Source organism: Nannobrachium achirus, assembly GCF_963921795.1.
Source record: "Nannobrachium achirus genome assembly, chromosome: 5".
NCBI lineage: Eukaryota > Metazoa > Chordata > Actinopteri > Myctophiformes > Myctophidae > Nannobrachium > Nannobrachium achirus.
The window spans coordinates 34,633,903-34,661,144 of NC_137814.1; the positions used below are offsets into that span (position 1 = coordinate 34,633,903).

The 27,242-nt window shown below is 42.4% G+C and overlaps 1 protein-coding gene across 5 annotated transcripts in view; it reads right to left on the reverse strand.

Annotated features, from left to right (window-relative positions):
* Positions 1-13,643: 13,643 nt before the first annotated feature.
* The window catches only part of LOC308285906 (adenylate cyclase type 1-like), a gene marked incomplete at its 5' end in the record, with an annotated part of 58,717 nt that continues 45,118 nt past the window's right edge, over positions 13,644-27,242 (reverse strand). Inside the window, 8 exons of one of the 5 annotated variants that reach the window (XM_080726805.1) lie at positions 13,644-14,150; positions 17,278-17,402; positions 17,941-18,055; positions 18,374-18,472; positions 19,364-19,510; positions 20,422-20,538; positions 23,953-24,079; positions 25,468-25,730. In XM_080726805.1, the coding sequence (XP_080582931.1) occupies positions 13,716-14,150; positions 17,278-17,402; positions 17,941-18,055; positions 18,374-18,472; positions 19,364-19,510; positions 20,422-20,538; positions 23,953-24,079; positions 25,468-25,730 (1,428 nt within the window). In that variant the 3' untranslated portion in view covers positions 13,644-13,715. Of the gene's footprint in view, positions 14,151-17,277; positions 17,403-17,743; positions 18,056-18,373; positions 18,473-19,363; positions 19,511-20,343; positions 20,539-23,952; positions 24,080-25,467; positions 25,731-27,242 lie in introns of those variants that run through there. The other 4 variants (XM_080726804.1, XM_080726803.1, XM_080726802.1 and 1 more) reach the window with 4 other exon arrangements.

The window sequence follows — 27,242 nt, forward strand, 5'->3', positions numbered from 1 at the left end:
CAAGACAAGACAAGACAAGACAAGACAAGACACAGACAGCTATAGTAGGCTGAGGCACACAAGAAGAGCTGATTTAGCTCAGTGACTCATTTACTTGGGAATTATGTTCAATACCAGCGGGTGTGTTTTGTTATAATTACTCCAGGAGCGCGAGGGTACAAGGTCCAGATCCATGTAGTTAAATCTGTACCCTTGCGGAGTTACATTTAGACTGCGATGTAATGTTGCCAACAGACAGTAATCGAATAGCTTATTACTGGTACTCACATCCGGATGGTCACGTCTGCTTCTCTCCTGTTGGTCTTCTGTTGTCTCCACTGGGATGCTGTCCTCATGGTCTTCCTCTTCCTCTTCTATCACGGGCAACTTTAGAGAGAAAGAATATCTTACTTTGTAGCCCTTTACCGGTGAAAGGCTACAGTAACGGTACCAACATGGAACATGGTTCTAGAATACCTTTTCTGTCAAAGCACTTTGAGGAACCAAAACGGTTCCACTTTTCTTCGGGTCAAGAAATTCTGTGGTTCTACATATTTTGGCTAAATGCTTCCGTTTACACGTGTGTGCAGAACCACCTCCATAGCTTTAAGCTTTTGTTAGCTATTCTGCTCTCGTCTCGTATGCTCTGTGCTTAGAGGCGCAAATGTGGCGTGCGGCCCCAATGGGAGCAGAATTGGAGCGGAGAGCGGGGTCGGCATGCACAAAACGTAGATGAACTATACATGTCGACGCAATTACTGCATGTACTCTCTCACCCAAAACGTACACAAAATCAAGCATAATATGGAACTATAAACGGCCTTTAACAAGCAGCACTCCTCTAATGTCCCACACAACTGAACTGTTCAGTATGTTGAACATGCCGACTGCTCTGGCGGCCCATGTTTTGAGGGGCCCATTCAGACCAATCCTGCATGCACGCACAGACAGGGGCGAAAACATACTCTACCCCAAGCCTTCGGCTGGTGGAGACAATAATCGAATAGCTTATTACTGGTACTCACATCCGGATGGTCACTTCTGCTTCTCTCCTGTTGGTCTTCTGTTGTCTCCACTGGGATGCTGTCCTCATGGTCTTCCTCTTCCTCTTCTATCACGGCCAACTTTAGAGAGAAAGAATATCTTACTTTGTAGCCTTTTACCGGTGAAAGGCTACAGTAGTGGTACCAACATGGAACATGGTTCTAGATTACCTTTTCTGTCAAAGCACTTTGAGGAACCAAAACGGTTCCACTTTTCTTTTTTATTATTGTTCTTTGAGGCACCTTTAACCAATTCCACTAGTGTCCCAATTTTGGGCATGTTTTAATAGGCAAAATACAAATAACAAAGCCCAAAGGTCCATTCAGACAAATCCTGCACGCACGCACAGACAGGGGCGAAAACATACTCTACCCCAAGCCTTCGGCTGGTGGAGACAATAATCGAATAGCTTATTACTGGTACTCACATCCGGATGGCCACTTCTGCTTCTCTCCTGTTGGTCTTCTGTTGTCTCCACTGGGATGCTGTCCTCATGGTCTTCCTCTTCCTCTTCTATCACGGGCAACTTTAGAGAGAAAGAATATCTTACTTTGTAGCCCTTTACCGGTGAAAGGCTACAGTAACGCAGACCAACATGGAACATCACCTACTAAAGAATGATTTCATTTAGTGAAAGGTTTGTGAGGTTCCTCATGTGGTTCTAGAAAACCTTTTCTGTCAAAGCACTTTGAGGAACCAAAACAGTTTCACTTTTTTTTCAAATTATCGTTCTTTGAGGCACCTTTAACCAATTCCACACTAGTGTCCCAATTTTGGGCATGTTTTAATAGGCAAAATACAAATAACAAAGCCCTGGGAGACACTGATTGATGAAGTATATAGGGTTTAAGTGGGTCAATGGGTCAGGACCCATTTGTGGGTCGCGGGTAAATATCCCATTTATATTTCCTACAATTTTCTAAATCGGTGAAAAAACATTTCCGCAAGTTGAAGTCGGCCATGCTCTTCTGTATGCTACCAGCAGACTTTTCCAAACCTAACTTTGGCAGGCATAATATTTCCACGGGCAAAATGCTTTAACAGGCAGCACTCCTCTAATGTCCCACACAACTCAACTGTTCAGTATGGTGAAAATGCTGACAGCTCTGGAGGCCCATGTTTTGAGGGGCCCATTCAGACAGACAGATGGGGTGGAAAAAGACATCATGTTATCTTCATCCCACAGCTTTACATAATTGCCACAATTGTCCATCTCTCCATGGCCCCTTAGAGCAGTGGTTCTCAATCTGTGGGGTCCCCAAATTATTTTGAGGTAGATGATTAACTTAATGTGCAGCATTGTTTTCTCACTCAACAGTAAACAAACCGACATACATTTTAAGTGTATAGAGGGTATCTGACTATCTGCACATTTCTAAAGTGACAATTTAAGGACTTTTCAATACTTCTAAAATGACAAATTAAACACTGGCCAAATTGTCAAATATTAGAGGCAGAAATTGTGAAAATAGCCGCTGCGAGGCGTTGTGAGCATTTATCAGTATTCTCACAATGGAACCGTGTCATTCAAAATGTAATGCCTCAACTCTTGTGCTCGTCAAGGTGGGGGGTCCCCAGTTCAAATATGATTATTTTGGGGGTCGCGGCCTGAAAAGGTTGAGAAATGAGAACCACTGCCTTAGAACGACTGTTGAATCCATCCATTGTCTTGCGTTTGCTTTTTGGATTTCTCATTGCAGAGCTAGAAGGGCCACATTGCATGGTGTCAATAACAAAGCAATCGGCTCCTCAAGTCTACAGGAATCCTCAAGAGCAAGGGTCTTCAACAGGGGGTCCGGGACCCCTCGGGGGTCCTCAGAGTTACTACAGGGGGTCCTCCAAATCTTTGTGTGATAGAAACCTTTTTTCCCCCTGAGAACCTTAGCCAAAAATAGCAGATCTACAAGCCGAGGCGTTGTGAGCTTGTAGATCGGCTATTTTAGGCAAAGGGGTTTAGTGTAGAGGGGAAAAAGAGCAGACTAAGTACAGAGAGAAACTAAGGTCAAGATTTTGACGGTTCAAGTGGTTAAATATCTGAAACACAAATTGACATGAATCCAAAATACACTGATGATTGTGCTGTCAAACAATGAAACTATGGAATCTATGAACAGGTTGTGGGGGTCCCTGCTTCATCTCTCTCTCAACTAAGGGGTCCTTGGCCTGAAAACGTTGAAGACCCCTGCTCAAGAGGATGAACATTCACTGAAGGTATCATGATTATACCCATCTTGTGTAATCTTCAAAATAAATGTTTGGCTATTCATACAGGTTTTGGCCTTTATTATTGAGAGAGAGACAGAGCCAGTGAGACAGTGGGCCTGGCAGCAGCCCTGCTAATCCACCCATGGGAGGTATTGCATTGCAACCCTAGATTCAAGTCAACATAATAAAACAAAATCTAGTGTTGCAATTTGCAGCTAAATTTCCCCTCTACACCAAACCTCTTTGCAAAAAAATAGCCAATCTACAAGCTCACAAGGCTTGTGAGCTTATAGATCTGCTATTTTTGGCTAAAGTTCTCAGAATAAGGACACTAGGGTTCAATTGGTTAATATAAAAAAAGGAGAAAAAGGTTCTATCACACAAAGATTTGGAGGACCCCCTGTAGTGACTCTGAGGAGCCCCTAGGGGTCCCAGACCCCCTGTTGAAGACCCTTGCTTTATATAATATAATTTAACTTACATTTGGCTGCGAAATATCCATGTTTTGTTTAGTGTCAAGGTGGATCAGATTTTCAGTGCTCCTGAACTACTTGTTAGCAAGTTAGATCAGGTGTGCAAGCAGGTATGGGCAATTAGGAGAGTGGATCAGGTGCACAGGTAGCCATTTACATGACCGTCATGTTTCCACCTCAACCTGGCTTCTAGCGAGGTGGACAAAGAGCAACGGTTTGAGTTACAAACGTCAGATTTCAAAAATAAAGTGCTTACCCAAGTCTCATTTCGGTCAGCAATGATGCCGCTCTCGGATTATTTAATAAAAAGCATTTTTATCTGACAGATTTCTGCTTTCCATTGTATTTCCTGGTTTTCCCCAAGATCTATCTTCCTTGGTTTTCCCAGAGCCCTCTAGTGGAGAGTCGCGACGGAGATAGTCTCGCGTGGCCAGACTGTTGCCTCAGCGATTTGGTCAAATGCTCCCGGCATCTATATAGCATTCAGAGATTGTGGAATAGTTGTCTGGCTACGCGAGACTACGACGGAGATGACGCGACTCTCCACTAGAGGGGGAAATACAAGGGAAAACAGAAATCTGTCGGATAAAAATGCTTTTTAATAAACAATCTGATTTAATGGCAAGATGGCCACCGTGTGAATATGGTCAATTGACACATTTCCAGACAACAAGAACCAGTACGCGCTTGCAGACCGGTTAGTGGAGGCAGTAAGACACATTTTACTTTGCATCATGACTTGAAGTTAACAGCTTATTTTTCGGCCTTACTGCCTCCACTAGGTGCCAAAAGAACCATATTAGATGTGTAAAAGTGCACCCCATCAAACTTTGAGATGCTGTTTTCTTCCCAGTGTGGAGGAAGCAAGATTGAATTTACTGTGCTCTCGCTGAAATATACGGTAGCTACCTTGGTTTATATTTTGTGCTGTTGTTCAAACGGCCAAACCCCACACCTAGCCGCCAGCGTGTCTCAATGTTTGTAAACAAGAAATCCAATTACATAATTACATTGCATAACTAGAAAAGCTTTTATTGTCTAAAAGGATTACACAAAAAGGTCCTGTGAACTTGTTTCCACAAGGTCTATAATTATATTCAATTCATCAACATAGCATAAAAGATAACTCAACAATACAAACAAATCTTGTAGAATTACAAACTTAATAGAACAATTTGCTATTAGGGGGGAAAGCGGGGTAAACTGAGACACCGGGTAAACTGAGACACCCCCTGTATCTTGGCAATGGAACACATTTGTGGTCATGTGACCATTATATTTCCAAGCCCCTTGAATTTCCCACTTGCCATGAAGAGAAAGACCTGATAGTGCTGTAGAAAACATGCTTTTTTCACAAAAATGTGTTTTTTGCATGTAAGTAAATTTTCTTGCTGTCAACATAATCAGCTTTTGTGTCAAAGCAAATTGATGCAGGGAGAACATTTTATATTATGTTGATGAACTACCAACTTATAATTCCATGTGATTGATACTAGCTGAAGATTACCCTGAATTGATAAAAGATATCCCTTTCCCCAAAATGTGGCTGTGGGGTAAAGTGAGACAATTGCTTCGGGGTAAAGTGAGACAGTAGTGACTTTAAGCTAGATGATTTTCAGGACGGTAACGCCAGGCGGACTACGGCTGCTATGATGTAATCGCCGTAGCGATCAAAATGGTTAAGCAAAGCCTCGGCGGCGATGGGTTCCCACCCCTTTCACTGAACGCTTTGGTTCCCATGGCGACGCGTACACGCAGCAGACGGAGTAGGCGCTACGTGGGAAGGGACCTTCTGCCGTAGTAGAGACGGCTGGGGCGACGGCAGGTTTATCTATCGAGCGCAGATCATTTCCGTTTACCGTTGTCATCTGCCGTTGCCGTAGCGTTGCTTAAGGTCGCTACTATCTCACATTATCCCAACATGATAGACAGGGAGAAAGCTGTAAAAACCTTATTAAAGGGTGTACCAAACTTTTCTCTGTTGATTCATATGTATTTTTCCCTGTAGAATCCATTTCTGATATATATCTTTTTGTATTGTACATAATGAATGAGATAATTAGCATATTTTAATACATTTGACTAAATATGATAATTATCTCATTAGTTATGCATAATACAACATATAATAACAAACTGAGACACAAGACCGCTTTTTTTAAAACAATCATATTTTCACTGCCTTTTGTCTTGAATACATTCTCATAACTTCCATTGTTAGGAACCAGTAAGACTCCCTAATCGGGAGATAATCGACCATCAGATCGCAGCGTGATTTTAGGCCAAAATCTGTAGGAGCAGTGTCCAAAAATGTGTTTGTAAAAGTCAGCCTGATGGTGGCGCTATATGGGACAGATCCATGTTGATGAGATGAGTGTAGACATACTGTGTACCGATTTCCGTGATTTTAGGGCAAAATCTGTAGGAGCAGTGTCCAAAAATGTGTTTTAAAAAATCGGCCTGATGGTGGCGCTATATGGGACAGATCCATTTTGATGACATGAGTGTAGACATACTGTGTAGCGATTTGCGTGATTTTAGGGCAAAATCTGTAGGAGTAGTGTCCAAAAATGTGTTTTAAAAAATCGGCCTGAAGGTGGCGCTAAATGGGACAGATCCATGTTGATGACATCAGTGTAGAGCAAGTGTGTACCGATTTGCGTGATTTTAGGGCAAAATCTGTAGGAGCAGTGTCCAAAAATGTGTTTGAAAAGATCGGCCTGATGGTGGCGCTATATGGGACAGATCCATGTTGATGACATGAGTGTAGACACACTGTGTAGCAAATTGCATAATTTTAGGGACAAATCTGTAGGAGTAAGGTACAAAAATGTGTTTTGCAAGAATCGGCCTCATGGTGGCGCTAGAAGCGGGCCATGTGAGAATTGATGGGTTGTGGTTGTGGTTTGGCAGGCAAGGAGTGTGTGTGCAAAATTTGGCATGGATCGGGGCAACGGTTGCGGAGATATGAGCAGGGCAAAAGTGTGACGGACGGACGGACAGACAGCCGGTGGAGGTTTTGATAGTAAGTGCGACCTGATGGTCGCAAACATCCCAAATTACTGGGAAATGTGTCCATTTTTAGTACTGATATATCTTTTAGTTCGCCTAGAGGGGAGTAAATGTAAAATGTGTCTCAGTTTACCCCGCTCTCCCCACAGATAAAATGATGACCCAATTTTGGCCCAAATGTAGGGTATCCTTTACTATACAGACAGACATGAGTATAGGCTAATCATGAATACTACTATGACCCAGTTTATCTAGTGAGCGTTGACCCTTTCAGGGGGAGTGTTGTTTGTGAAGATCACCCTATCAACTTTTACCTTGGATACCCTTCATTGCTTCATGGAAAACTAGCACAGACTTCACCATGCCTGTTAGCAGCAGCTGCATTGGTTCTTCACTACTATGATGTTTCTTCACAAAAGCATCCTACTTTCTGCCGGTGCTGAATTAATTCAGGTGTTGGTAATTTGTTGATTATTTGCCCTGCTCTTGTAGGTTAATCATATAAGGATTTGGATATATGGTGCATATCAGGGTAGTGAGTTGCTGTTTTTGCAATGCCTTTCAGTTGCATTATTTGTATCAGATGATAGATCTCTTTTACAGAATAAGCAGCAGTATGTTTAGTTTGTAGAATTGATTTTGTGCTTGGAAGCCTCTGAAGGTTTAACGGCATGGTCAGCCTTGACACAGTTTCAGTAAACAGTGGTGGGGTAAGAGTTACAGTAGCCTAGAGAGTTTCACTTTAATAGGACTGTGAGTGAATTGTTTATGCCCACCGTGCCATATTTAGACAGTGTTGAAGGGCAATTTGCCAACATGACAATGGTACCCCCCCCCCTCTCCCCACCCCCAGTGCTCCTGAAAACCTATTATCACCATGACTGTATCCAATTTGCAATTCTTTTTGCAGGTAATATTGCCCGTCTCTCTTACCTCACAGAGCAATTGCCTGAAAAAGTGATATGCTGCTATACTCAATGGATGTCTGCATAGTCAGATCAGCATTATGAATTGACACATGAATTGTAATAGCTTTTATCTCCTGCAATCACCTCATAGATTTAACTTCAGGGGAGAGTTCTTGGCAGTAACACAGTAAATTGTTGTTTTGATAAAGCACACATCACACAAAATGACCTTCAGAATCTCTTAAGTGAGAATTATATCTGCAGCAGGCTTCAGAGATCACCAGGGGTGTCGCACCAAATTCTGGGCCCTGGGTACGGAATACAGCATTTTGCTTATCAAAAACTCATCAAAATAAAAGTCCAGTTCCAATGACAATATGTCAACAATAAAATAGCATAATGGCAACTTTGGCAAATAAACATTGCTTTCTATTCGATAACAGTTGTACTACGTCAAGTTATTGATGTAATTTGGTAATTTTTACAATTTACAGATTAGCAGGTTCACACAAAGACTGTCAATGTTTTATCATTACCCATAAGAGTAAAATATACATATTCCCATTTTCTCCTTTACCCCCTGCAGTACCCTGCGTACCCCAAGGGGTACACGTACCCCCCATTTGAGAAACACTGAGCTATGTGCACAAGATGCAAGTTGGCACCTCGACAGAGTGCAGTCTAGTTTTAAAATATTTGTCAAAATAGGGTAAGGCAGCATGCAAGTATGTCGACGGCCCACAGTATGTGGCTTGCTAATCTGAACTAAAACCTTGACAGGTTGTGAGTGACATCCGTACAACACTTGACAATAATAGAAGCTCTCTAATCTTGAGTTCCTTCTTTTGTCAAACTTTCCCCATGTCAGTTTAGACATTGGACAACATTAAACTTTAAAAAATGTAAACTTTAAAAATGTATCTATACTCCATTTAACCTCAAAGTTCTGTATACTTATATATTTATGATACATTATTGGCCTCTCCTGTAAATATTTACACAATATTATTTTCATCATTGCCTCCATTAAAAAGAAAGGGAATTCATGTGTTGTTGACCTCTGCATCCATTGCAAAGAACCATCCTGACAGACTTGGTGAACTTGAAGGGGAAATGGTTGAGCAAGTCTGCCCTTTGTTGACTCAACTGTAGACTGCGTGAACCCCTGGCAAACTATACATCAACGCTGAGAAAACATTGGCCCCTAGTCCATGTTTGGGACATGGTGACATCCGTACACGTAACCGCTGTGGAAATATACCAGGCATAATAAACCTGTCATTGTTTGTGGGTGAAACACTGACGGTATAGTTGACACCAAGGCAAAAGGCACATGCAGTGGTTGCAGTCTGTATAATAAAGCACCAATTATGTGCCGTTGTACAATTGTGTTGCATTCTGAAAATAGCAGATGTACAGTCACGCTCACAACACATGGCATGCTACACTGAAGTAGCAGATTTACAGTACAAGCTCATGATGTGAGTTTGTAGATCAGCTATTTTCGGAGCGAGACACAGTCGTCCGACTAAATGTAGATCAGGCTTAAAGCTATTACTACTCATCATTGTCTATAGCCTGCTATTACAGATGCTATACTTTAACTGTTATTAAAGTGTTTTGAATGTTTGTGTGTGTGTGTGTGTGTGTGTGTGTGTGTGTGTGTGTGTGTGTGTGTGTGTGTGTGTGTGTGCGTGCGTGCGTGCGTGCGTGCGTGCATGCGTGTGTGTGTGTGTGTGTGTGTGTGTGTATCCACCGGCAGGCGGACCATGGCCATGTCACTATGACTTAGACATGATATAGACATAACCATAACGTACAGATTAGTTGTAGTGACCACTGCGTCTCTGCGTACTTTCTATGATGTTAGTCTCGTGCTCATGCGGACATAGGGACAGAGGGACCCACTGTCACCTACACGGCTGCTCAAAATGCATTTAGTGATTAGCAATAACTTTCTGATTTGTAAACCCAGTCAGACCCAGAATCCTGAAGGTCAATTACCATACCAAAAACATTTGCTTCATTTAAAGCAATAACTTTAAACATACATCATTGGATATTTTGTTCACCAATATTGCATTTATTACAAAATATTCCATAACCCAACTTTACACTGTACAAGATACAACATAGTTTACAGCTTTTGGCTATGTACAAAAGTAAATATCTGCATATCAAAGTGAATATATCTAAAAGGCAGGTTCAATCACTGTAAGCTTATTGTTTTAAGTAAGGCAAAAACATGATGAATTTAGAATTTTGCAGATCAAGTGAAAGGTTCTACTCTGTTAAAGGACAACTTTGTTTTTTTACAACAAGGGTTCATATTTTAGATTGTAATTAGAGAAAAGAAAAAGTGAGTGTTAAAATCTTTTCATTTGCTTCGTTCTATTGTTTTATCACGTTTACCGTGCTAAAATGTGGGGCATGCGTAGTTGCGTACGCATTGGGGCATGCGTACAAGTGGCTAAATATGTCTAATTAGACACAATAAGCCAGCAGTTTCTTTATTGCTATTTACAGTAACACTTCTAGCCCCCATAAGTCACATCCAACCATGAAAGGTTGCGTTGTATCTTGGGAATGGGCTTATTCTGTGTAAAATTACATATTTAGCCACTTGTACGCATGCCCCCAGCCACTGAAATAAGAATCTCTAAAACAATAGAAAGAAGTAAATGAAATCAATTTAACACTCATCTTTTATATTCTTTAATTACAATCTAAAATATGAACCCTTGTTGTAAAAAACTAAAGTTGTCCTTTAAGCTAAGATAGTATCTAGACAGATAACAGTATCTAGAATGGGACACATCATGCACGCCTGACAGTGTATCTGAGAGACCTGCTGAAGCTTCAGTGCTCAAGGAGGAATAATAGAAAAGTACCATAAATACGGTTGAAGGTTTTAACGACGAATGCAATGCAATGTAAAAAGCATGGATGTATAATGTCACACATTGCACATAGTGTAAAGCACTCGGTTCAGTCTTTCTGTTCATCGGTAGGGCTTGTGCACTTACTATGTTTAATTGTGTCCCGCACTGTATGGATGATTAATGGATGCTGTGTGTGTGTGCGTGTGCGTGTGTGTGTGTGTGTGTGTGTGTGTGTGTGTGTGTGTGTGTGTGTGTGTGTGTGTGTGTGTGTGTGTTCGGGCATTCACAAATAGTGATTTTTAGTATTCGAATTATTCGACAGGACTGGCCAAACTGTCAAATATGAAGTAAGCAAGAGGTGAACATTGTGAAAATAGCCGATCTACATGCTCACAGATCTGCTATTTTCACAATATTTATCTGCGGAACCGAGTCACCTTAAATGTAATACCTACATTCCAAGTGCTTGTCAGGATGGGGGTCCCCAGTTCAAATATGTTTTTTTTTTTTTTTTTTAGAGAAAACAAAAAAAATTAAATAAGCGAATATTCGACTTCGGTGAACAACATCGAATACTGACTTTGATATTCGAATATTTGGTGAATGCCCTAGTGTGTGTGTGTGTGTGTGTGTGTGTGTGTGTGTGTGTGTGTGTGCGTGCGTGCGTGCGTGCGTGTGTGTGTGTGTGTGTGTGTGCCCACACACGTGTGCAGTGTGCACCATGTGATGGTGGGTAATATGTACAGTACCCCTGTGCGATTACATCTACAGTATTATGAGTGATTGGTTCAGGTTTGGCATTAACTTGAGTTTCAGTAGAAGGCATTGCTCTGCAGGTCAACACACCTTCCCCCTACACCCACTCCTGACCCCATGACCTCCTCCTCAAAGCCATGGTCACTACTTCCTGTGTGTGTAGACGTCATGCAGGCCACATAGTCCAACAACATCCTCAAACAGGGCAAGGTAACGTCAGCAAAACACTGATCATCATGGTCGGTTGGCTACAATACATTTCCACTGGTTCAAAAACCAATTGATGCTTATGGATGGTTCCCCTGATTCAGTATCGGTAAAAAATAATTTATCTTCAGCTGTACCGTGAAATCTTATGGCAATTATTCACCCTCTTTTGCTGACATATTGAGTTCAGTCTGTCACACTTGAGATATATCAAACTACGTACACAGCTCATCCCTGGGACGTGAGAGCAGAGATCTCTTTCAAGTAGGGCTGGGACGATATGAACATTTCATGTCACGATTATTGTGACCAAAAGAAATTGCGATATAATATATTTTCGCCATAATCAAAATATTCCCAACATCCATTTTCCTGGGGTGGAACATTTGCCAAAAAATAGCATACCCTTTATCACGATAAACAATAATAACGATTATCGTCCCAATACTTTCAAGTTGCTGAAAGCCAGCGGTTGAGTTGATTTATGTTTCAATAGAAAAGCTGAAGAAAATTGAACTCACTAAAATGGGGTGTACACATTAAAATTCAAGATCCGTTACTTTGGTTTTCTCTCGACACGAGCAACACTCCTATGGCTGTCAACATTGTTGCCCATGTCTGCTTATTATAAACGACTTTGGGCTTGGTTTGTTGTTTTGTTGCTTGTAAATATTGGTCGTTGTAGGTTGCGTTTAGCTTTTTGGCTTTTTTCCTAATGTTGTTTATAAACCAGTGGTTCTCAAACATTTTCATTTTTATGACCCCCAGATTAATAAATATGTATTTGTCCGCATATCCCCCCCCCCCCCCCCCCCCCCATACAAGATTATTGTTGTTAAAATGTTTAAAAAATATTCAAAAATGTCCAAGATTATAAATTTCTTTTGTTGAAAATAGCAGATATACAAGGTCACAACCACACGTTGTGAGCTTGTAGATCGTCTATTTTCAAATAGCTGGAGCCTAGTCACTTCTTTTGGGTTTGTTTTCCATAGACATGGTTGCTTATTTCTCTTGCAAAATCTGGCAACACTGGCTGTCAAGTGTAAACTCATGCACTACTGAATACTGTAGGTGTAAAATAAAAAAGCATTTTGCTGCCGGATAATTCTTTGAGTATAAAAAAGTATTCTTGTGCTATTCCATTACAATTCCAAGATTAACCATGCATACACACATACAAGTACACATGCATGCTTAGATACAGTACATAGACAAAAATAAATATGTGATATTTTTTCTTAGTTTCCTTTTTTGTTTTTTCTTTACACTGTTAATGATCCTTGGCATAATCAGAGAGGACATACCGAACAAAAACTATAGCATGACCAGCGTTATTGTGAACATGAAGCCTGATTTATACTTGGTTGCAGCCCGGTGTCAAGCACCAAACATACATACAGTAGCACATCTACACGTGAGTTTGTAGATCAGCTATATTCACACGCAACTATGTATAACTCAGGCATTACTGAGATGTGCGTGCATATCCCCTCTATTTGGAATGTGTACGTACAGTGAGAACACACACTGTCCCCAGACCTTGAACAACATAGTTCAGTGGTATTCAACCCTTTTCATATCAAGGTCCATTGTTTATTCGGCATTTGAGCCATGGACCACGATAGCCTCTCAGACCCAAGACTTTGAATATTTAAATGTCATTGTATAAGACTTTGTCCACAATTCCATGTTGTATTCCTGTTGTACCGTAGGAGAGATAACAGGCGAACGTTGATCAAAATAACATTCTCTAATTGTGTAGACTTCTTATAATGTAGACGTGTAACAATATGTGTAACAATAATTTAACTCTTCAGAGCGTAAGATGAAACCATTTGGTTTCATTTTACGCTCTCAAGAGTTAAAGATCAATAAGGGTTCATTTGGTTAGCTGGGGACCACCTGGAACCCCATAAAGGACCACTTTTTGAGAACCACTGACCTAGTTGGTCCATGTCAGAATTTCACATGAGATTTAGATAGCCTAGTCCCAAATGTAATTCTGTGGTTGTGCCTCTAAAACGTGTGGTTGAAGTTCCCTACATACACCAGAATCTTTGTCCCATGAGGTTTCATGTCCTGGAATGGGCTATGGGGAGGTGCCAATAGTAGCCCAGCACTGACAGGACCTGTATGGATGACCTGCCTGAATCCGTGGCCTCCAGCAGCGTTGCTTTGCTTTCTTTTGTTACCCCCCCCCCCCCATCAATCTTGAGTTTGTAGTCATGTTTTTCTCCCAGTTACCCTTACACCGTCACACCTGAGGTGGCTGCCACGTCTCCCATCTCCACCTCGATCTCCGACACCTCCAGCTCTTCCCGCTCCACCTTGCCCAGAGCGGGCACATAGGATGAGGGCAGGCAAGTGGCTTGGCTGTGATGGCCGTGGCTGCTGTTGGCAGTTGCCATCTGGAGGGTGCTACTCATGCTGGCATGAGTAGTCAGGCTAGCTGGGGATGAGGTGCCAGCCTTATTGGTCTGGACGCTGGCCTTGCCACAGGAGTGGATCCTCCGCGCCAGGCTGACAGAGCGCATCACAGACGACGTGGTTGCGGTGCCCACGCCCTGGACCTTGCCCTCCAGGAAGTAGGTCAGCATCTCACCTTTCCCCTTCACACTGACCTTACCTCGACACACCAGGTCATAGTTGTTGTTCAGCAGCCGGTACACTTCCTCGGTCACCTTAGATGATAAATGTGGAAACAAAACATGTTTTACTCTCTCAGGGCCCTATTTCTGGGAAATACGTGAATCGCAGTCAATGGCATGACATTTGGTCTGGACGTTTCTGGGCCTGGAAAAGGGTAGAGAAGATAATGAACTGTGTTACATTAGGCTGAATATTGTTGACACTAATTTCTTCCACAATCAAATTGATGTCCTTGTGCAGGAGTTGCAGAGTCGTGAACATTGTCAGGTTATCTCGGGAGAAAATAACAATGTCCGACACTGTCCCTAGGAGAAGTTTCCCAATTTGCCAAATAAACTACGCAGACGAACGCAAACAATTACCTCCTGCGTCTGCCGAGGCCCTAGAGTAGACAGACGGACATCTGCTCAGGGTCTGCTTTGGATCTGTGTGGACATATAGCGGACCCTGAGCAGATGTCTGCCTAGGAGGTCCAGTATGCAGCAGTATTCTCTGAGCGTACCTGTCCATGTGAACTGTCCATGAGGAATGTTGTCTATAAAACAGGGCTGGTGCACTCTGAGTATGCTTCCAGGACACTGAACTATGAGAGGCTAAATTCCGGACAGTCTGCTGGACTCTCCATCTGTGTACTGTATGTGTCTGCCCCATCGTAAACACTACATAAGCGTCTTAAGAATGACGACGAGCAGAACGCGGTGATAATCTATATAATGTAGCTAACCCGGTGTTTCTCAAACTTTCATATTTGAAGGTCTCCCCTTAACTCTGACAGTGTACAAATGGAACCAAATGGACCCATTAGGGTCCATTTGGTTCCATTTGTACACTGTCAGAGTTACAGACTTGTATGGGTCAATTTAGACACCCCTAAAGGAACCCTCAGAGTCCCTGGAATCCACTTTGAGAACCACTGAGCTAACCAATCATTAAGATATGTATGAAGGAGAAACCAATATTATGCCTGCAGTTTTGTTGGATACAAACATTTCGCTATTGCCACGTGTTGGTTAGAATGCATAAAAAACATGCTAACACGTGTTTTCCAGCTTGAGGGATTCATACCAAAATGAAACGGACAAGCATAACATGTATAAACTGTGTCTATGTGATTTTGGAGACGTCTATCTGGGTTTTCGCCTCCGGCTACTAAGATGTGCCGAAAATAGTGCTGGGCGAGCGGGTGGACAGCGCAAGTCGTGGTCCTCTTCAACCCCAAATTGCAGTGAGCTGCTGATTTGCAAACAACACAACCCCGGCCCCTGCTGCACCTCTCCTCCCTCCGCGGCACACGGCGAGTCCCCAAAATACCAAACACACGCAGACAGGGAAAAACCTCGCCTCTGGAAATTGTCCATGCACCCATTCGCTGCACGACTCACCCGTCACGCCAATCTACCTGTCCCAAAATAGGGCCCTCTCATAGTTAAAACTAGAAGCAGTGCTCTTCCGAGCACAGGTCTCCACCAGGCTGTGTGTCCTGGTGGTGCTACTGTATAATAGGCCAATGTAAAAAGGGTGGCATATGTTCTTCACCATAGATCTTTCATGGAAATCGGATGCTGCATGCATGATTTGAAGCATTGTGTTCCAAAAATGTGTTTTGCTAAACTCTACCTGCTGGTGGCGCTATAACAGGCCAATGTGAAAAAAGGTAGCATTTGTTCCTTGACCTAGTGGGAATATGTGTGGCAAATTTCACGGTAAACGCAAGCTGCGTTGATGATTTGAAGCATTTTGTTCAAAAACGGAGCAATCCTGCAAACTTTGGAAGCTAATATTAGCCAATCAGGATGGAATATGAAATATCAGACGGATCGGACTTGATCACATGACTATAGAGATACTGTGTACCGATTTGCGTGATTTCTGGATAAAATCTCAAGGAGTAATATTCAAAAATGTGTTTTACATAAGTCGGCCCAAAGGTGGCGCTATAAAAGGCTGATGTGAAAAATGCAGGGCAACGGTTTATCCTTAGCCTCTAGGGAGTGCGCTTACAAAGTTTGAAACTGATCGGTGGAATTATAGGTAAAACCACAAATCGGCCTGTTATAGCGCCACCATGAGGCTGATTTAAAAAAAAATAAGTGGCATTTCTTCCTCGGCCTAGTGGGAACGTGTGTGTGCGATTTCATGATAATTGCACTTTGCGTTTGGGATTTGAGGCATTTTGTTCAAAACGGCTCAATCCTACAAACTTTGGAAGCCAATCTTAGCCAATCAGGAAGGAATATGCAAAATCGGACAGATCCGTGTCGATCACATGACTGTCGAGATACTGCCTACCGATTTGTAGGATTTTTGGACAAAATCTGTAAGATTAGTGCACAGAAATGTGTTTTGTGGACATCGGCCACTAGGTGGCGCTAGAAAAGGCCCATTTGAAAAATTTAGGGCAGAGGTTCTAGATTGGCATCCAGGGAATGTGTGTGCTCACTTTGGCAGCGACCGGGCCAACGGCGACTGAGATTAGCTGCACACAAACTGCGAGGACACACGGACGGACGCACGCACGGACACACGGACGGACGAAGGGGAAAACATACTCTCCCCCAAGCCTTCGGCTGGTGGAGACAATAACACCAAATACTGTGGAATACAATACTCGTGGCATACAGCAAGACATCCATAATGCTATGAAGAATTATTATTATAGCATCATTATTTTTAAAGGAAGTTCTGCACAGTTGCAGTCTATATGATAGAATATAGCCTGCAATACAAGTTTCTACCTTCATCAAAGCAAAACATTTTCATTATTTTACCATTACTAATTAAAAAAATTAATGCAACAACAAAAGGAAAAGGGGTATTCTAAACACTAGAATACAAATGTTTTTTCCTTTTCTTTTTTTTCTTTCAAGTTTACAGAGATTATACAGTCTCTCCGTTCTTCAACTTCAAGGTTATTGTCACATCCATCACAAGTGGCAAGGAAAAGAGTGGGTGAAAATCTTTTTAGTTTTCCAGTTTTTCTTTTTGTGTGTGCTCAAGATGCCAAGCTTTTCAGCTTCAAAGGTGGCTTTGCTACAGTACCCGTATCTTTGCTAAAGTACCCGTATCTTTGCTACAGTACCCGTATCTTTGCTACAGTACCCGTATCTTTGCTACAGTACCCGTATCTTTGCTACAGTCCCTGTATCTTTGCTACATTACCTGTATCTTCCCAGGGTTTCCAGTGCTGTCCATCCTGCTGGCCACGTTGACCGTGTTCCCCCAGATGTCATACTGTGGTCTTCTGGCTCCGATCACTCCTGCCACCACTGGGCCAACATTGATACCTGCACACCCACAGCCAAGGGTTCGAACACATGTTGACAATGTTAAAGGAGTAGTTCACCCCCAAAATGACTTTTTTTCTATTGATTACTCATGCCATGGAGACTAGAGTTCAATAATATTTTTTGGTTTTTGTCACATTCCTAAGACAAAAATTTGATATGAGTAAATTTTCCCCCATTGATTCCGGATGGTGACCCGTTTCGAAACGGGTCACCATCCGGAATCAATGGGGGAAAATTTACTGTTATCACATTTTTGTCTTAGGAATGTGACAAAAACCAAAAATTATTATTGAACTCCAGTCTCCATGGCATGAGTAATCAATAGAAAAAAAGTCATTTTGGGGGTGAACTACTCCTTTAAGCCATTGATTCTAAAATGTCTTCTAAATCCTAACAGTTTTCTGAAATACCTATAATGCTATATCAGTGTTTCTCAAACTTTTTCCGTGCAAAGGACCCCCAACATTATATGAATTTGGCCACGGACCCCATCAAAATATAATGTAAGAAATGCAAGTTAATAACGTATACATACCCACTCTCAAGACAAATTCGTTGTATGACTGATAGTTGATTTCATCCAGGACATCAAACATCTCAATGGCATAGTCTGCTATTGTGCTCAGATGGTCATAAGGAGATTTTTTGTCCTTAAGGGCAGGAATTATATCAAGAGATTACGTGTTAAATATTGAGGCACGTATGACTAAAATACATTAACAGCACTCAAATCATGAGCATATAGTGCGAACATACGCGCGCACACACACACACACACACACACACACACACACACACACACACACACACACACACACACACACGCACACACACGCACAAGCACACGCACACGCACACACACACACACACACAGACACACACACAGACACACACACACACACACACACACACACACACACACACACACACACACACACACACACACACACACACACACATCTTTTTACCTTGGTACCAAGGGTGGGGACGAGACCCACAGCTGCCATGTATGTGCTGCCAATGGTCTTGATCTTCTCTATGTCTTTGTAGCACTGTTTATCCATGAGCTGCAAACAGCAATCCAAAGGTGTTTTTTGTTACCCGTTTCGCCATGCAATGAACGGAATCGCTCAAAGAACACCAGAAGCAATGGATAAATAGTTATAGTAGTTATAGATAGTATCATCAACAGTACTGTACAACCCAAGGTTCTACAACATCACTTTAGTTTGAAGCAGTGGTTCTTAAAGTTCCTTACATGTCCGTAACACTGATAGTGTACGAATGGAACCAGATGGACCCTTACTGTAAAGGTCCTTCAAATAAAAAAGGTTTGAGAACCATTGCTTTAACCCATTTAGAACGGGTACACATTATTGTGTATCATTATTTTATGCTTTAACTATTGAAAAATAGCAGATATACAAGCTCACGTTGCCGCGCTGCGAGCTTATAGATCTGCTATTTTTGAAAAATCGTGAAAATTAGAATTTTGACCCGATTCTATAAGTGTCTTTTGAATCCTTGTAAGAGTTTTTGAAAAACCTATGTTTCTATGTCAGCAATCTGGCCAGCCATCGTCAAAGAAAAGGTCCTTTTCACTTAACTGGAGCTCAGTTAGTCTGTTCTTGAGAGACTACTATGTCAGTGGTGCTCAAACCTTTTCATGTGAAGGACCCCCAAAATGATATTTATTTGGCCAGGGACCCCCATCTCAAAATATTTAGTTCCAGGGACCCTCCAGAAGCAAAATTTGAGTTACAAACGTTCGCTTTGAAAATATGCATATATTCAAAGATTTGCACACATTTTCACGACTTTTTCAAAAATAGCAGATCTACAAGCTCGCAGTGCGGCACTCGGTGCCGCGCTGTGAGCTTGTATATCTGCTATTTTTCACTGGTTAAAGCATTCAACAATTCTAGGCCTAAAAATGTAAGTGAACAACTAACACTCACCTCATCGAAGTCAGCAATGATCTCATTCAGCAGTCTCAGACACTCTACTCCCATGTTGTTGCCATCCAGCTCAATGTAGAAATCATTGAAGTTTGGGATGGAGGCGAACAGGACGCCCACTTGTGCGTAGGACTGATAGTATAGATCCTGATGGGGAGGGGTGGGTTATCTGATCAATATATGTGACTATATTAAGGAACATAAAAGCATATAATACTGTATACCAGAGCAGTGGTTCTCAACCCGAGGGTCCCCACAGGATCGCCTCATGGAGACTTGAATTCATGGACATTTGTTTGTTTTTGTCGCATTCCTTAGCCAGTCATTTGATGGTGATAATAAAGACCCTAATGTATCCGGTAGTAGGAGACAAAAGGAGACTCTTGTGTCTCCAACCAGAACCACTGTGTGGGCAATCACATTATTGGCTTAGGAATGCGACAAAAACTAAAACAAAAAATCCATGAATTGAAGACCACATGGGGTGAGTAAATGATAGAAAAGAAATCTTTTTGGGGGTGAACTACTCCTTTAAGAGCAAACTAACTAAAAAAATCGAACCTCGGTTCGAAGTGAAGCGGTGAATTCTTATTCTACGAGATATGAAATCTGTGTCTAGCTATGACATTCTATCTTCTAGATCTATACTTTCTATGTGCTTTAGTTCTATATTTTCATGAATTCTGAATTCTGAATGATTTTGTCTGGAGGGCCAAATTGTCATGTGAAGCTTGACCAATCCTCAATTCTGCATGCACGGGACAGACATGGGACAGACAAAGCCACACCTTGGAAGCGGCTTTCACCGCTTCAAAAACTGGTCAAACATTGGCCAAAATAGGCAAATAAAAGATGAAAGAGGCAAACGTTGTGGGCTGCGGCCTGAAAAGGGTGAGAACCACTGTATTAGGGAATATAAAGCATGCATGACATCTCGTTATTTTAGTTAATGTCTGCTAATTTTTTTTTATGTCACCCACTGTTGTTGTCCACGTGGATGCCTGGCTGGCAGTCTGTCTGTCTGTGGGTGTCTCAGTCCGTCCTACGTGGGGACTCACCATGTTCCTGGGGTTGGACATCAGGAAGTGCTGAGCCACGTGCGCCGGCAGCAGGTTGAAGAGGATCCGCCGGTTGTCCAGCTTGACCTTCTCCATGCCGTCCCGCTCCTCCTCTGCCTGGGAGTAAGGATGGGACCATATCGTCGTTGTCGGGTGAAAACCTTGTATTTCCAAAACCGTTCGTTTTGCATTTATCATTTAAAGTTTTTTACTAAACTACGTGAAAACAGCGGATCTACAAGCACACAACGCCCGACAACGACGATATGAAAATTGTGACCCAAGAAATTGCGATTTACGATATCATCGCGATAATCAACATATCCCCAACTTCCATTATCCTGGGGTGGAACGTTTGCCAAAATATAGCAGATCTACAAGTTCACAACGCGTTGCGACGCTACGACGCGTTGTGAACTTGTAGATCGGCAATTTTTTTGCAAAGAGATTTGGTAGAGAGTGTAAAAAAGACTGTATCAAGTACGTATATAAGTATGTTTTACTAATAGAGGGTTTAAATGGTACTGGACATGCAGTTCGGCAAATGAAAGGTGAATTGATTCTAGTGCGTGATGGAGGACGATTTCACGATAAATTAAATCTCCATGATACGATTATCGTGAGTGTGTTTTATCACGATAAACGATAATATCGCTTATCGTCCCATCCCTGCCTGGGAGTGCACCAGTGGTGGGAAAGAGTACTCAAATGTTTTACATAAAGATGGGGGTACCGGAATATATTCCTAATTGTAAATCTAACTACCCAAATCTATCTCTTGGCCATAAAACGACCATTTCTTGTCTCAGCCGTTATGATTTCTATTGATCAAATTCTACTATACTGAAGTAATAATGAAAACACACACGCACACACAGTCACACGCACACACGCACACGCACACACACACACACACACACACACACACACACACACACACACACACACACACAGACAGAAAATAATCTAGGCAGATCTACATTTTGTCCACATGGGGTCAGTCAAGCACCTGGCGGTGTATCATCATACCATGGACAGCACTGAGCCAGTGGTTCCACTTGACCATTTATTTCATCAGGCTCTACTAGACCTGGGACTCCAGATACTTCAGGAATCAGTGGTGGAAAGTAACTAGGAGTAGTTCACCCCCAAAATGACAGTTTTTGATACTGATTACTCAACCCATGCATGGAGACTTGAGTTCAATAATATATTTTAGTTTTTGTCGCATTCCTAAGCCAATCATTTGATTCTAATAAATGTACCCCTATTGATTCTGGATGGACGCAATGCATTTGGGTCTATATACAAGTACAAAATCATCTAGTCAGCGATTCTCAAACTGTGGGACTGCAAGCCAACCCCCATCTCACAATATTTTGTTCCAGGGACCCCCAGAAGGGAAGATTTAAAAATGTTCGTTTTGCGGAACCAATAAGTGACACGCTATGAGCTTGTAGATCTTCTATATTTGAATAGCCAAAGAAATAAAAAAATTACACAGATGCTTTCCCAGTCTTAATGGAGTCCAAACTATCAGAAAGTGATGGGGATCAAATTTACCGGAACCCCACCCCATTTCTGGGGGGTCATCTATTTTGGGACCTCCCAGAACAGTACGCCAGCCAGTTAATGTCCGATTTTCATAGCAGCCAGAAGAATATCTTTCTGACTTTCTGTGGGGTCTTTCCTCACCTGGCACACCCAAGACTAACCCATATGGCTAGCTTAGTCATCATTACATTAATCGCTCTACTCCCGCTCTTTTCTCAATCAATACAACTTTTACAATTATTCTTTCAGGGGCATCCAGTGACAATCCAGAGACAGAATTCATTTGCAAATCAAGACTGCTGACTATCATCACCTGGATCTCCATATGACGATCACAACACTGACCTCATCACACCCTGGATATCCATAGATGGAGACGACTGGATCATCACCTACAGTAGATCTCCATATATGGAGCTGGTCAATACAGTACCTCTACATCTGACCTCACAGACTCCATATATGGATATAGCTGCCCCTTTCTGACATCATAGTGATGTCTCAACCAGCTCAGCAGAAGGGTACACATGCCAAAGCAACCATGTGCACGCACCCATGTGCGTGAGATCGCTTCTCGCCCTTCGGGCGTCTTACTGGTTATTATCATTATTATTATTTATGGGGTGATGAGGACTGCATATGGTGTGAAATGTAAGCTTCACACCATATGCAGGTGTGAAGGGCTGGGGGGACCACTGTGACATGTTGCTTTTTCACCACAGTAATATAATACACATTCCCTACAGGACCTGCAAGTCAGGACAGTGGTTCTCAACCTACTGTATGGGTCGGGTCCCCACATGACAGTGAAGTGACAATTTAATTTAAATAGAAAGAAAGAAAGAAAGAAATGAAAAAATGTACTACATTAGAAGTAATCAACAAACTATACACTAAAACTGGTCAAACATTGGCCAAATTGTCAAATTATATAAGAAAGAAGAGGAAGGAAAATTGTGACAATAGCAGATCTGCCTCAATTCCTACAGTTCCAAGTGCTTGTCAGGGTGTGTGTGTGTGTGTGTGTGTGTGTGTGTGTGTGTGTGTGTGTGTGTGTGTGTGTGTGTGTGTGTGTGTGTGTGTGTGTGTGTGTGTGTGTGTGTGTGTGTGGGGGGGGGGGGGGTGTTCCCAGTTCAAATATGATAATTTTTGGGGGTCACGGCCTGAAAATGTTGAGAACCACTGACTTAGAAAAACATGAACCAAGCTCCCATCCTGTCCCCACACATCATGCACACAGACACACAGCACACACACACACACACACACACACATACACACACACACACACACACACACACACACACACACACACACACACACACACACACACACACACACACACACACACACACAAGCACACACAGCACGCCGCGTTGTGAGCTTGTAGATCTGCTGTCACTAGAGCAGGGGTTCCCAAACCTTTTTGTCTCAGGGCACCCCGTAAATATTTTTTGAATCCGAGGCACCCCATAGCATATCGTCGTTGTCGGGTGGAAACCTTGTATGTCCAAAACCGTTCGTTTTGTATTTATCATCTATAAAATGTACTAAACTAGTGAAAAGAGCAGATCTACAAGCACACAACGCCTCGCAACGCGAGGCGCTGTGTGCTTGTACATCGGCTGTTTTCACTAGTGCGACGGTCTTGTACTGTATGATGAAGCAGGGCAAAAGACGTACACATTAGAAACTTGGAGATACAAGGTTTCTGCCCGACAGTGACGATATTTTAGTGATTATGTTGCGAGGAAAACATTGAGATAATAGCCATTTTGGTTAGAACTGACTGAAAATAACTTTGTACTTCAAGTTTAAAATTATACTAAATAATATCTTTTCAAGTGTCCAAATAAATTCCAAATATTATCAAATGATCTCCACTTTGAAAACCCCTGCACTAGAGTTTGGGTCCAAAACAGATCTCATTTCTCTTTTGGGTCCTGAGCTAAAAGGCTGGGGAAGCAGCGCTCTGACCTGTACAGCCCATAGGAAGTCCAAACGGAGCTTGAGGTCCAGCTGCCTGGAGTGGAGGGCCAGAGCACTGGAGAAGAGCAGCAGAGAGAGGATGGGCTCGTAGCCTCGGATGTGGAAAGACCCCCCACTGTGGATGAGACCAACACACACGTCAGCACCTCACATTACTGGACCGGACCACACAGACAACCAAACAGGGGGGAGGGGGTGGATGGACCCCCCATGGAGCAAAGAACAAGCGTGGCGTGAAAAGAAGAAAAAACACGTCACAGTAATATACAGGAGTACCGGAGCGCTGTGCCGTGAAAATAATTAAATTGGTTCCGTTCCAAGAAAGAAAAATAATATTATGGTTATCTCTCTAATGCAGGGGGGGATTTTCTTTGTTTTCTTTTTACTTTGAGTTTGAATGTTTGAAAATCTGTTAAAAAAGTTCTTTACCTAGAACACACTCGAAACTAAGAAATCTATTTCTGGGAGGAATATTTGTGATTTGACTAACATGGTGAAGCCCTTAGTGCTGTAGGCCCACACAGGCTTATGATTCGGAGCTAATGAGAACGTGTGCTGCTTCAAAGAGCGGAAAATGAAAGAGTGCGTGGGCAGAGGACAAGCAAAGACTCCTCCACGTGTCTCAGCTCATGTAAATGCCCTTGTGACTGCTGTTTATTTGCTCCATCTCCAGATCAAACAAAGAGCCAACCACAGCACAGCAGCCAATCACACCTCAAGTAATTGAGTGACAGGCGAACGTATGAGGGTTCCTTCCTGCTATGACCTTTGACTGGGAGGCAGGAGTCGGACAGTGTGTAACAAGCACGTACGGTATACAGTGTATAAGTGTGTGTGCGTGCAGGGCAATTAACCAAAAATGTATCAAAACCAAAATGTAGACCCAATAACTGACTTATAATTGAACAATCGAAGAGCACGTTTTTTCTTCTTTTTATACTGTAGCCTACAGTATATCAACATGGAAAACATCCAATACATTTTTTACAATCGACTAAATAATACCCTTTTTCACTGACAAAAACGGAATAAAAACTAAATGAAAACAAAGCTATGATGAGTACAACTAAGACTAAATATAGCCTATTCTAAATTTTGTCAACAAATAAAGACTAGACTGGTTCCCAATCACTGGCTCGGGACCCATCTGTGGGTCACAGACCAATTTTTTATAGGTCACGAATCAAGTAAAAATCCCATTTCTTTTCCTACAAAAAATATAGTATTTAAAAAATGGTCCACTCCCAGAAAAATTTAGAATTTTTACATTTTCGTACAAAGAAACAAACACATCAAATACATTCCATAAATAAAATATAATAATAATTAAGAAGTTCTGCTATTTTCACTAGTTTACGGCCCGGGCGAACATGTAACTTCTCTTTTGGGTCACAGGCTAAAAAGGTTTGGGAACTTCAGCAGTATACTACGGGTGCACGCGTGCGAGACGAGTGCACGTGTGTGCGAGTCCATGTCGGCCCCAGCGGGCGGCGTCCTACTCACCCCGCGGTCTTGCGAAAGCTGCTGAGCTCCAGCACGGTGACGTACAGCACGCCCAGCAGGAGCAACAGCGCCATCTTTGGCAGCCAGGAGACGCGCAGGAACAGCGCCAGGGTGAGCGTGCCCACCGCGCAGGACAGGAAGGCGTAGCGGGCGCCGTCGCACGGCAGCTCGGCCATGGTACGGTTGGCCCCGCCGGCGGCGTCCAGGACCACGATGGAGCTGTTGGAGTTGGCACCGCCCCACAGCCAGGGCATGCAGCCCACCTGGGTGCAACACAGGAGGAGGAGGAGGGAGACAGCTTATCGTCACTGTGGGGCAGAAACCTTGTGTGCCCAAGTTTCACATTTGTACGCTTTTTTTTAAGTAAAGCCCTGCTTCATCACACAAGACTGTCGCACGAAACTAGTGACAATAGACGATAAGCACACAGCATGCTTGTAGATCGGGCGTTGTATGCTTGTAGATCGGCTATTTTCACTATTTAAAATCATTTTTAAAATGGTAAATACAAAACGAACCATTTTGGACATACCTGTACAAGGTTTCCACCCGACAACAACGTTATGTTAGGCCTGGTTGAGACTTTAGTCGTTTTTAGTTTTAGTCTCTGTTATGGTTATGGTCTTTCTCAAAGAGAAAATGCTGCTGTCCCTCAGACTGTTGGCCCTTTTGGTGTCTATTCAGCCCTGCAGTAATGCGTTCGGTTTTATTGTGTATTCTGTAAATGAATGATGACATTTAAAATTGTGTTTTTATTGTTTTAGCCTGATCGTTGATTTCTTTTAGCCCCTTTCCCCTCTCCCTCAAGAGGCCTTAATCGCCTTTTGCCAGGCCACAGTTGTAAATACGTATTTGTTCTTAATCTTGCTTTGCTTTTTTAAAGTAGCAAATCTATAAGCTCACAACATGTCGCAGCGCATTGTGAGCTCATGAATCTGCTACTTTAACACAATTTTAAAGGATGAAGCTGATAAGAAAAAGTAGTAGAGAATCTAGTTCAATGCGTGGCATTCAGTCATTTGCATCCTCAACCTTTTTCATTTCAAAGACCCTCAGTTTGATATGCATATACAGTAGTGCCACGGACCCCATTTCATTGATCTCTGGCACTCCAATGTACTCTAAAATCCTCAGTGTTTTAACTCTGAGTTACAGACCCACAAAGAGTCCATTTGGTTCCTAACTATGAATCCTTGAGCTGGAATCCCCTCAAAATCCCCTGGGGGTCATCCGAACCAACAGCAATCCAGACCGTTTATGCAGCCATATGTCCTAAAAGATGTTTCCAGGAAGCTTCCTTGGAAATGAGACGATCCCTTAATGCAATCACATGGTAGACTATAGTGTTTAGAATGAAAACCTAATGATGGCACATCACTGGATGCATCTGGTCTAGGCTCAAACACATGCTCAAAGCCAGACACCAACATTGCACTCTTCTTTCAAGTCCTGCAGCAAATTGAAAAGGCATAGGCTGAAGCTCAGAGCTTATTTATGCCTATCCTTTCCACATAACAATTTACATTTCCATTTAAAATAAAAGTTAGACACTTGTTCACTCAGGCTTTTGGCAAATAGTTTGTTCATTTTTCTAATTGTAAAGCGTCCTCAGGTTTTTGAAAGGCGCTGTATAGATTCAAGTTATTATTATTATGCTGCATGGTAGTTTTCTTTTTGCAGTGTCATTTGAAATGAATCACAAACAAAATGTTAGAGTTTGAATTTCCTGGTTTTAGGCAGGGAATGATGCAGTTAGCTTTTCGGCTTTGTGAGGG